Below are 11,608 nucleotides of genomic sequence, written 5' to 3' on the forward strand. Positions count from 1 at the left end.
TCAGCGATGCCCCAGCCAGCTGATACCAGTCACGGATACCTTTATTATTTGCACCTTCTCCCTACACTTTGGACACTTCAAACCTGGAACTTCAGTATTATGGGCTGGGCTGGGTTGCAGGCACCCTCATCCGAGGTCCAAAGGCGCTGAGGGGCCTGGAGAGGTTTCAGGAACATCTCAACCACCATCCAAGGACCAGTTCTTAGGGTTGGGGCTCAGAGGCTGAATCTGTTGGCTGAGAGCCTTCTGTCTCCTCCTGATCTGTTACTATTTGCCACACCTTCTCCCATGCTACCTCTGAAGCCTCAGGTGGACGGGTCCAGCGCAGAAATAGGCCTGAGGAAGAGGAGGAGGACAGGTAAGGAATCTGAGCAGAAGGGAGGACTGCCCAAAGAGGAGGAGGGGTAGGGGGTCACCTTGCCACAGTCGCAGGCTCTGGGGCTCCACAGAGGGCCAGAGGGCCAAGGGATTGGGGATGTAGAGTGGGTTCCGGAGTTTTCGTTGCTCTTTTGGCTGATTGAGCCCAGACCACAAGGAGTGTGTTCGAGTTCTCACTTCACACAGGCACCTGGAGGGAATGAGAGAGTGAGCTTTCAGACTCAGCTATGCCCTCCAGGGTTCTGGGTGGGGGCCCTGGGTAGTAGAGTGACAGCTTCCCCAGGGCAGTGATAACCTCTCCTGCAAATGTTACTACGAGTCAGATCCTGAATTGGGCACTATGATAGAGCCAGGAACAAGACAAAAGGTCCTATTTCTTAAGAAGTTCTGCTTAGCTTTGCTTGAAAGGATCAGGGAAGGCTAATTAAGAGTGTTCCAGGACTTCCCTGGCGGTCCAGTGGTTAAGACTCCCACACACACAATGCAGGGGGCCCGGGTTTGATCTCTGGTGGGGGAACTAGATCCCGCATGCCAAGATCCCATGTGCCGCAACTAAGATCCGGCGCAGCCAAATAAATAAATATTAAAACAAACAAAAACTTAGTGGCTTAAAGCAACACACACACAAACTTGCCATTTGGGTCTAACAGCAGAAGTTCAGCAGCTGTGCAAGAACACGGAAATATTCACACTTAGGAGGGGGAACTGCAGGAGCAAAAACAAAGTGGGAAAGTGCCCAATCTGAATATTGATAGGTCTAGACTGATGAGTCTGAAAAGAAAAAAGATACAAGTGGAGATAACAAGCAGTGAGGAAGCCGTTTCAATGGTCCACGTGGAAAGGAAAGTTTGGATTAGGGTAGTAGGAGGGGTCTTGGACAGGAGAGGACTAAGCTAAGAAATTCTTAGAAGAAAAGCTAAATATGAAAGATGGGAGAGGGAGGTAAAAATAAGTTTCTAACCTGGATGATAAACAGAGTTCGTGAAAACAACATGGTGGGGAGAAGGCCACTGGGCAACAAAAGATAACTAAAGATGAGCTCCACCTTCTTAGAGAGGAGTGAACCCTCCCTCCCCTCAGCTCAGTCTGATGAGAGAAAGATGGCTAATGGGAGCTCATTGGCAGCATATGCCACAAGCCAACCAAATAATAAAAATAACTACCACTTGCGTGCCGACTGCGTGCCAGGCACTATGCTAAGCACTTTCCATGCTTTAACGCAGCTAACCCTCACGCACACCCCCACCCCACCTCTAGATTATGGCAACTATTATGATCCTTTCCTTGCTACTGATGAAACAGACTCAGGGTTGCTTTCGATCGATCACCCAGCAGGTGAGTGGTGGGGCTAGAATTTGAGCCCAAACAATTTGACTCAGCTGTCAACCTCCAATCTACTGCTTCACTAGAATCAACCCTGCAAAGCGGTAGAGAGCCCAGCGATGATTTTGGTAGCAACTTTCCCCTTCAGTCCTCAGTTTTAAGCCAGGAGCGCACTTGTTCTTGGCTATGGACAGAGTGGGTAGGTCTGAAGGATTGGCCATGGACCCATCCATTTCTGGCTTTGCAGATGTTAGAGGGAAATGTGAGATGTGGAGGTAGGAGAGGAGAGAAAAGAGAAACTCATTTGAAAAGGACAGGTGTCTTTTTTTTTTTTTTTTTTTTTTTAGGCTGCGCCTTGCGGCTTGCAGGATCTTAGTTCCCCGACCAGGGATTGAACCTGGGCCCCAGCACCAAAAGCGCTGAGTCCTAACCACTAGACCGGCAGCGAATTTCCAAGGATGTCTTCTAAAGAAGTAGGGTGCCAATGCAGCAGGTACCCGCCCCTGTCCTGTGCCTGCCCTCTGACCCACCTTGACACCCCCTTAGCTCACCTCTCCTTTTCACTGTTGCAGAGGAAGGTGCCGAAAGGGGAGGCATAGGCGTGATCAAACAGCGCCAACAGCATCCCCTCCCCAAACTCCAGCGACAGCGGGAACTGGCGGCCCAGCTGCCATACGCAGTCCAGGAAGAGGAGAAAGGTGGGTGCCTCGTGCTTGGGGCGGGTGTGGGAGAAGGCCGAGTGAGCACAGCGCAGCTGGAAGGGGTGGCCGGCCTGGGGAGGGGGCAGAGCGATGGGCACAAGGAAGTGGGGATTCTGGATGGAGGGGTAGGGCTGGGCTGGGCAGCCACTTACCTGGATCCACTCTCGCTCTATCAGTTCCTGGAATCCAGCCATGGTTCGGCTCAAGGGGTCTAGGATGAGTTGAGCCAGTGAAGTCACGAGCAGGGTGTTGTCTGTGCCTTCAGCCCCATGCACCAGGATGCAGGCCCCTTCCCTGTGGGCCCAGGGCTTATCAACAGTGGCCTGTCCTTCCCTGCCTGGGGTGGCCAGGCCAGGAATAGAATGGGCCCATTTGGAAGCTGTATTTGCTTACTGAAACATGGTTTTGGGCCTGGATGTTGAGAGCCCTGCCCACCCTGCCCTTTTCTCTGTCTTGTAGGGTGGGGGCCTTACCGCTCTATGCCCTGGGCTGCTAGGCAGGCGGTGCTCAGTGCCTCCTTCACATGTGACAGCCAGTGGCAGCCCTCTAGTCGACTAAGCCAGCGGTCCATGCTCTGCTCCAGGTCCCCACAGGCCTCCACCAGGCGCACGAAGCTCTCCTGTAGGGGCCGCCCCCTGCACAAGTGGGAGTCTGGTCATCCCTCCTCCAGCCCAAGCTCTGGTGAGCACAGCCTGGGAACAAGTGCTCTGGACCAATGGGGAGACATAGAGCCCTCAGAGAAGGGACACGGCCCTTTGGAGAGCCCACCTATCTGAGGGAAGTGATTCCCCATTCTTGAGGATTCCCAAATCTGGTGGAGGAGACCCAAGACCCTTTGGGGAGACCTAGTCTGCTGGGGAAGGGTAGCAATACCTGGGGAGGGGTCACAGAGCCCCCTGGAGAAACAGAATGCCCTGGGAAACCCCCAATTTGATGAAGGTGTCACAGTCCCCTTGAGGTACCCCAGTCTGATGGAAGCAACACAGTACCCCCTGGGGAGAACCAGTCTGACAAGAGAAATAATACCCTTGGGATTCTGGTTTCTGCTTCTACTTCGCAGGAACTGTTCTGCTCTAGATCACCAGTAACCTCCTGCCAGAAAATCTAATTGAGACTTTTTCAGGCTTGTTTAAAAGCTTTCAGTGGCTCCCCACTGCCTTTAGGATAAAATCTAAGCTCAGAATCATGGCATTCAAGACCTTTGCTCTGGCCCGTCACCCCTTTAGCTTCTCTACCTCCATCTCTCTCTCCCTGCCTCCCCCTCACACTCCACACTCCCACCACACTGAAGTGCTTGCAGTTCCAAAACAGGACAAATGACTAGGCTCCCTGCTCCTACACACATGCAGTGCCTTCCACCTGGAATGTCCTTCTCCCAGCCTCTGGCTTACCCCTCCTCTCTTTCAGGTCTCAGCTAAAGCATCCTATTCTCAGGGACGCTTTCTCAGGATGACCTATTCTAAGAGAAGGGTGCCTCCTCTGTGCTGCTACTTATCACACTGAATTCTAACTGCCCATTTACTGCTGATCTTCTGCCATGTCTAGGCTGGCCAGCATCTCAGCCTCTGTGCTGGGTCAGTGTTGGTCGAATCAGTGAATAAACAGAGTTTTGTATTCTGGATAGGGGAGCAGTCTACTTCTCAAAGCACCAAAGTCCCTCAGGACCTCCTCTTGGTACTACCGGCACCGAGAGACAAAGGGAGCAGATAACAACTGTACGGGTATAGCCCTCAGGGCAGGGCTGGGTCCAGTTAAGTGTGGGGGGAGGGGGAGGTTGTTGAAGACAAATTTCAGTTTAATGTAAAGAAGCGCTTTTTCTTCCCAGGCAGAGTTGGGGTGTCTAGAGAGAAAGGAGCTCTGTCAGTGGGGACCTGCGAGTGGCGATGCCCACCTGGCAGGATGGCTACCAGGAGAGACCTAACAGTCCTGGAAATTCCTAGAAGACAGCCCTCCCCCGCCCTCATCTATAAAGAGTCCTGCAGGAAAGGACCTAGGAGAGGATGGGAAGACTCATTACCTCTCCAGGGGCCGGTGCAGCCGTTTCCAGCCAGGGTAGGCGGCCTTGGCCTCGGTGCCGCCCCCAGTCATGCGGGCCTGTTTGGCGGCCTGGGCAGAGCGCGTGTCCACGACGAAGCCCCGGGCTCCGGGGCGAGCCCCCGCTAGCACAGCTCGCAGCAGCTCCTCGTCCTCAGCGCAACGCCGCTTCTGGGGCCCGGTCAGGGGCTGGCTGGAACGTAGCAGCACCTGCGAACAGGGACTCTGCTCCGGTGACTGTACCCACCCAGCCCTGGCTCAGGGACTTCTCTCAGGGGATCCCTAGGCCAGGTCTACACACTGGAGCGGGTCTAGAGCTGGCTGGGGCGGACTGGAGCTCAGGAGCCCTACAGGCATCGCACCGGGTCTGGGTGGGTTGCGGCCAGCGGGGAGAGGGACCCGATGGGTAGACTGGGGGCGGGTCATGGGTTGACAAAAGAGACGAGGCTTCAAGGGGTCTAGACCAGCCGGAGGCGGCGCCAGAGAGAGGCGAGTCGCGGAAACCAGGGAGGGGCGGGGCCAGAATCCACGAAGGCAGGATTGAGCCGAGTGGGCGGGGCCAGAATAGGGCGGGAGCCCGGGCAGCAGCCGGGCAACCAATAGGCCGGCCAGTGCAGAGAGAGCCAAGAAGGGACGCAGAGGGTCCTAGCGGCGGGGTCTGGGGAGGGGCGGGGCTCACGGTTCCGCTGGGAGCGTGGTAGTAGCTGAGCACAGGGAAGCGGCCTCCTTGGCGGAAGCGGGCGCTGCGCGCCAGGGCATGGTCATCCACAGAGCGAGGCACGATCACTGCGCGAGGGTAACTGGGACACAAGCTGAAGTCCTCGTTCGCCTCGCTCAGCCGCCACGCGCTGGTCTGCGGCACAGGGAGGGGCGAAGACCGGTTCTAGGGCACCCGATGAGTGTCCTGTCCCCGCGCCCCTTCCAGACCCGGCTCTCCCACATCCCCAGGTCCCCACGACCGCGCCCACCTCGCGAGCTACTCGCTTGTAGTAGCGTTCAGGCGGGTGGAAGTGCCAGGCGTCGCCCAATCTCAAGCCCTTGGGACGGTAGAAGAACGGAAAGGAGGTGATGACCGATTCCAGGGAGGACAGCGCCTGGGGAAGGAAGTCAAGGGATCTGGGAAAGGTCGGGATCCAGCCCTCCGCTCCGTAGCTCCCGCCTCTCCACGCACTCCAGACCACTTTGCATCCCCTTGCCAGTAGCTATGCTCCGGGGTAACACTGGATGCGGAGTACCTTTGAGAAATTACCCCCGTTAATTCCCCTTGTTACGGGATAGGTAAGCTTAAGTGCCTCTGGTGCACCCCTGGCGTACCTCGATGGAGCGGGCGATGTCCAGCGTCGCTTCCACGCCCTCTATGTCCAGCTGCAGCACTCGCAGGTCCTTACAGCGCAGCGTGATGGTGCCGGAGTCACCCGCGATCCTGGGGATGGATAAGCTTAGGCTTAATGTCCCCTGGCCCCCACCAGGGAGAGGAGAAGGAGTTTTTTAGGATTGTACGTTATGGTGGGGGGGGGGGCACCAACTCCAACTGCGCTTGCCCTTCCCCCTCTCCCTGCCGAGCCACGCGCTCCCAGACTGTGGGGACGCCCCCGCCACGTCTCACCGCTTCTCTATGGAGTCGACACAACGCAACAGCAGCAGCCACAGGTCTGGAGCCGCCTGGGGCCCTGGCGACAGCAGCAGGTGGTGGCCGGTGACGCAAAGCGTGCCGCGCAGCGGGGGCGCCTCCGGGCCCCACAGGAGCTCGGCTTGGGCTTGGCCCGTACGGATCAGCTCTGAGAACTCCATTCCTCCAGCGGTGGGCCTGGGGCCCGGCAGAAGGGCAGACCCTAGGAGCGTCAGGCGGGGTGAGCGCGGGCTCCGAAAGGGACAGGAACTGGCTGGGCAGCTGGCGACGCCGGCAGCACAGCTGTTAAGGAGGCCCCTTGGAGGAAGGGATCTCACAGTTTCACAGGAATTTCCCCCCTCCTACTGCCAGCACTTCTTAGTGAGGACCCCGGGGCTAGAACCTGTTAAGGAAACCTCAATTTCATCATCTGTGAAATGGGGAGAATAATCTTGAGCCCTTTACCTCGTGCCTGAGTCGCATGAGGCACTCATATTTTTGTGTTTTTTTTAAACTGGGGTGCTGGCACTCTTGCTGATTTAAAAAATAAATCTTTTTTCTCTTCTCCTGTACCCTGGTGAAAGGGGTGGAAAGAGTGGGTGTGAAACCGGGACCTGTCTGCATCCTCCCCTACATCTGAGGCTGGGTGTGGGAAAATCCCTTGGTCCACCTTAAATGCAAGCAGCTGTGTAGCTGGCGCCCCTCCCCCACCACAGCTGGAAGTCCCTGCCTGAGGGCGCCCTCTAGGGCGGCCACTTCTGGTATAGTCCTGCCCTCAGGAGCCTCATTCCTCATCACTCTATCCCTTGCCCAAACGTGAATTGCCTATACACTGAGCTGGGCCCTACACTGGGTGTTGGGACCCAAGGATGGCTGAGGAAGGCTCTGTTCACAGGGTTTTCAGTCTGACAAGAGACACACTTAAGCTGGTAAATTATAAGGGTTTAAATCTATTTACTGGAGGACCCATCTATCCAAGTATTCCTTTATTTCTTAAACACTGATACCTACACTGTGTTAAGTGCTGGTAACTAAGAAAAACAAGATGTACTCCTACCTTTAAAGAGCCTTCTGGTCTACCAGGTTCCAGGCTTTTGTGTATGTGCAAAAGCCTTCTACCAAATAATGAAATCATAGGTGGACCCCTCCCCCATAATATAAACATAAAGTTGGAACTGCTCTATGAAAGGAACCAGACATAAAAGAGCATAAATTGTAAAATTCCAGTCCAGCAGCATCAGCTGGGATGGGAATTTATTAGAAATGCAAATTATTGAGCCCTACCCCAAACATACTGAATCATTTTAACAAATTTTCCAGGTGATTCTGATCCATGCTAAAGATCGAGAACCACTGGAAAGTATACAAAAAGGCGAAACTAATCTATGCTGTCAAATTAGGGTAGTATTACTGAAACCAAGTTCTCTTACTGAGTTTATGATTAATTTCTCTATCCAAAACTTTATTTTTGTCCCCTCTGACCTCAATCCTGTGCTAAATGAACACTAATCAACCAGAGTCAGGGAATTCCCTGGCGGTTCACTGGTTAAGATTCTGCACTTCCACTGTGGGAAGTATGGGTTCGATCCTTGGTAGGGAACTAAGATCCTGAATGCCTCGCAGCACAGCCAAAAAACAAAAACAAAAACACAGGGACTTCCTTTGTGGTGCAGTTGTTAAGAATCCACCTGCCAATGCAGGGGACACAGGTTCAGTCCCTGGTCTGGGAAGATCCCACACGCCACGGAGCGACTAAGCCTGTTCACCACAACTACTGAGCCCGAGTGCTGCAACTACTGAGCCCACGTACCACAACTACTGAAGCCCGAGCACTTTAGGGCCCATGTGCCACAACTATGGAGCCCCCATGGTGCAACTAACGAAGCCCTGGAGCCTAGAGCCCCCATGCTCCAAAACAAGAGAAGCCACTGCAATGACCAGCCTGACTGCAACGAAGAGTAGACCCCGCTTGCCACAACTAGAGAAAGTCCGCCTGCGGCAGTGAAGACCCAATGCAGCCAAAAAGGAAAGAAAGAAACCGCCCCCAGAGTCAGATATCTAAAATTGCTGTTGTCAATAACATCAATAACATTAATGTACTGAAATTGCTATTCTAGATATCATCATTAACATACAAGTTCAAGTTGTTTCTCTAGGACAAGATGAGGTAGCAGCTCATCAGCCCCAGCTGTGGACCACTTGGCCAGATAATCTTAAACAAGAAATGTTCTGACTCCTGAAACTACAATTAAGAAATGTTACAGAAATGTCACAAAAAGATGATTAATCTCAGCCTCTTTGTTCTTCCCGTGTTTTTTTCTTTTTTCTTTTTTTTGGTCACACCACGTGGCATGCGGAACTTCCCCGACCAGGGATTGAACCCGTGCCTGCTGCAGTGGAAGGGTGTGGAGTCTTAACCACTGGACCACAGGGGAAGTCCGGTTCTTCCTCTTTAAAAAAAAAAAAAACCCAACACTCAAAGACCAAGCTGGAGTGGATCTGAGGCTACTCTCTTACTCCCCAGCTTGGCCCCCGGCAATAAACCCTTACCTTGCTGCAAACACCCTGTCAGAGCTTAGCTTTTTTGCACTGCGGGCACATGAGCAAGCCCTATGCTTGGTTACATTACCCTTAGGAGAGCTGTGATAGGCAGGAGCACAAAAGAGGCTTCCTGGTTGATGGTAATACTCCTTTGCTTGATCTGGGTACCGCTTATGTAAGTGTGTTCAGCTTGGGAGAATTCATCAAGCCATGTATTTATGACATGTAAATTTTTCTCTGTGTGTTCTATTTCAATACAAAGTTTTAAAAAGGGAACTGCTTTGGTTGAAGCCCTGGGAGGGGCAGGGAGAGGAAGGTCTAGGAGCCCATCCACAGCTCTGCCCTTACCCTGCACACAGTCCTTGAGGGATTTCCAAGGGAACCTAAAGTTCCTTAGAATATAGCTTGAAATCATTGATCTGTCCCAACAGAGAGTCAGTGACTTGTCCAAGGTCCCACCAGAGCTAGCACCAGAACCCAGGTCTCCTGACCCCCAAGCCAGGGATTTGGACACTATTCCTTTGCTGAAAGGCCAGTGTCATGAGTGAGGACAACGGGCAGCTTGTCAGCCTCCTGTCCCCTCCCCAATCCCTTAACTTGGGTCTTGGGAAGAGGGCCAAGACTCTGGTGTGGATGATGCTTTTCTTATCCTGGAGCAACTTCCTTTCTGGGAACTGGGTGTCTCCTTCTGGGCAAAGACAATAAATTTTATCCAAGGGGCCAGAGAAGCAGGGCTCCTCCTGCCCCCACCCAGATGGGCATCACGTGGCTCCCGGGTTAGCAGTCCAGGAAAATCCCAGCCCTTGCACACTCAGTCTCCCACACCCATCTACTTACCCACCCTGACACACTCAAGGCTCCCTGACCCACCTTGAACATTCACCATTGCACACTCCCTGGCACATTTCTTTCACCCTCAGCTTCTGCCACCTCTCCCTGGGTGATACTGCCAGCCTTTCCCTAATCCCAGAGCTTCAGCCTTGCCCTGTCACTCACCCCCAACCATGTCCCTGGGGCCACTGAAATTCCAGGCAGTGGGGGAAGAAGATGAGGAGGATGAAGAAGAAGAGAGCCTGGACTCCGTAAAGGCGCTGACGGCCAAGCTGCAGCTGCAGACACGGAGGCCCTCCTATCTGGAGTGGACGGCCAGGGTCCAGAGCCAGGCCTGGCGCAGGGCCCAAGTCAGACTGGAGCCCAGGGGACGTGGGGCCATCTGCGGCTTCGACTCAATGGACTCTGCTCTTGAGTGGCTCCGTCGGGAGCTGGTGAGTCTGGTGGGATGGGCAGCCTTGCAGAGGGCCTGGAGGGCAGTCCTTAGGGCCCAAAACACTGTGTACGGGGAGAGGATGAGAGTGACCCTGCCTCCAGCAACTGCCCACTCCTGCGGCTTTGTCCCAGGGCCGAGGAGCCAGAAATGGACTTGTCCAGTGTTTTATTCAGGGAGACTTGCTGAAGAAGGAGCCCATCCAATCTACTGACCTTGTGCTCCTGTGGCTCAGGGGACAGAGTCTGTCTGCCCTTGGGGGGCCACCAGTTACACCTGGGGAAGGCATGGCGTCCCATACTCTGGGAATTGCTGTACCCCAAAGATACAAAGGAGGTACTGACCATGCTGTACACAGAGGAGGCCAGTGTTGAATAGGTGGCTTTTACTCCAATATGTGCAAATATAAAAATGTCCAGCCTCCGAATTGGAGATTCCATTGAGTTGATCTAGGATTGGGCCCCAGGTACCTGTATTTGTTTAGCTTGGTTTTAGAGCAAGATCTATGAGATGGGATACACAGAGCTGGGGTGTGAGGAGGTGGGGAGGACAGAACCAGTGCAAAGACCCAGGGTGTTGACCGGAAGGGAAGAATGAAGGTTCAGCTGGCTCACGCCCCCTTTCGGCCGCAGCGGGAGATGCAGGCACAGGACCGGCAGCTGGCAGGGCAGCTGCTTAGGCTGCGGGCCCAGCTGCACCGGCTGAAGGTGGACCAAGTCTGTCACCTGCACCAAGAGCTGCTGAACGAGGCGGAGATGGAGCTGGAGCTGGAGCCGGGGGCCGGCGTGGCCCTGGCCCCCCCACTGCGGCACCTGGGCCTCACGCGCATGAACATCAGCGCCCGGCGCTTCACCCTTTGCTGAAGGGCACCCACCTGCCTCCTGCACCACCTGCTACCCATTTCCCAGCCCACCTGGGAATAAGAAAGGGAGGGGTGCCCCAGAGGAGCCAGCACGTGGAGAGGGGTGGGGGGGGGAGTTGCGGAGATGCTCAGCGCTCTGGAACCATAAAGCCCCAGCATCCTGTTTCCCCTACTGCCCCAGATGGGGGAGGGGGGGCAGTGTGGAGGAAGGGGAGTTCACAGACCCCCAGGCTCCTCAATAAACATCTGCTTCCCATCAAGGTCTCTGCAGTCATTTATTCAGGCCCAAGGTGGCTGTATGTCACTTGTTGCTGGGACCAGGGATTCTGCTGCCAGAGAGAAGACTGGCCTTGGGGTGGAGATGGAGTGATGGGTCCCCATCCCCCGCCACAGCTCCACTTCTATTGCTTTATCTTATCAAGATCAGAACTGGAAAAGAACTTAAGATTCTAAATCTCCCCTGGGGAAGGTGACTTAGGTAAATGGGCAGCTGAAGAACCTGGGTTCAATGCCAGCTCCACGATTGGTTTCTATTCATATTAGACCTTGAGGACGTCGCTTAACCCCTGCATCTGTTTCTTTATGTTTAAAATGGAAATGCTAATTTTCACTCCTCAAGTAGTTGGATACGTCTTAAGTGAGAGAATGCACAGTAAGCCCTCAATAAATGTGCCTTATTGTGTATTACTGCCTGCCCCGGTGGTGGGTTTGCTGTTGTGCTGAGGTCGGGCGATGGACGGTGAAGCGCTCAGGTTCAGAGCCGGGGAGCTGAGGCCCGCAGCTGGGACGCTGGGCTCTGTGTCATTCTGTAGGTTGGTTTTTTTTTTTTTTTTTTTTCTGCTTTGTATTTCTCAGCTTTTGTTTCTGTGTTACCCTCTTTGTCTGACTTTCCAACT

At 54.1% G+C, this 11,608-nt stretch overlaps 2 protein-coding genes across 2 annotated transcripts; one reads left to right on the forward strand and one right to left on the reverse strand.

Annotated features, from left to right (window-relative positions):
* Positions 1-23: 23 nt before the first annotated feature.
* LOC130833779 (myotubularin-related protein 9-like) lies at positions 24-6,357 on the reverse strand. Its single transcript, XM_057703783.1, has 10 exons — positions 6,043-6,357; positions 5,751-5,859; positions 5,405-5,530; positions 5,116-5,289; positions 4,420-4,646; positions 2,876-3,037; positions 2,555-2,696; positions 2,253-2,473; positions 417-568; positions 24-336 (listed from the first exon to the last, which is right to left on the reverse strand). The coding sequence occupies exons 1-10, from the start codon at positions 6,225-6,227 to the stop codon at positions 203-205; spliced, it is 1,632 nt and encodes a 543-aa protein (XP_057559766.1). The 5' UTR covers positions 6,228-6,357; the 3' UTR covers positions 24-202.
* Positions 6,358-9,368: 3,011 nt separating this feature from the next.
* On the forward strand, positions 9,369-10,968 carry FAM167B (family with sequence similarity 167 member B). The gene is made up of 2 exons (XM_057703903.1): positions 9,369-9,851; positions 10,483-10,968. Exons 1-2 carry the CDS (start codon positions 9,591-9,593, stop codon positions 10,711-10,713), a joined length of 492 nt encoding a protein of 163 aa, XP_057559886.1. The 5' UTR covers positions 9,369-9,590; the 3' UTR covers positions 10,714-10,968.
* The last annotated feature ends 640 nt before the right edge of the window (positions 10,969-11,608 follow it).

This window comes from Hippopotamus amphibius, chromosome 1 (assembly GCF_030028045.1).
Source record: "Hippopotamus amphibius kiboko isolate mHipAmp2 chromosome 1, mHipAmp2.hap2, whole genome shotgun sequence".
NCBI classification, from domain to species: Eukaryota; Metazoa; Chordata; class Mammalia; order Artiodactyla; family Hippopotamidae; genus Hippopotamus; species Hippopotamus amphibius.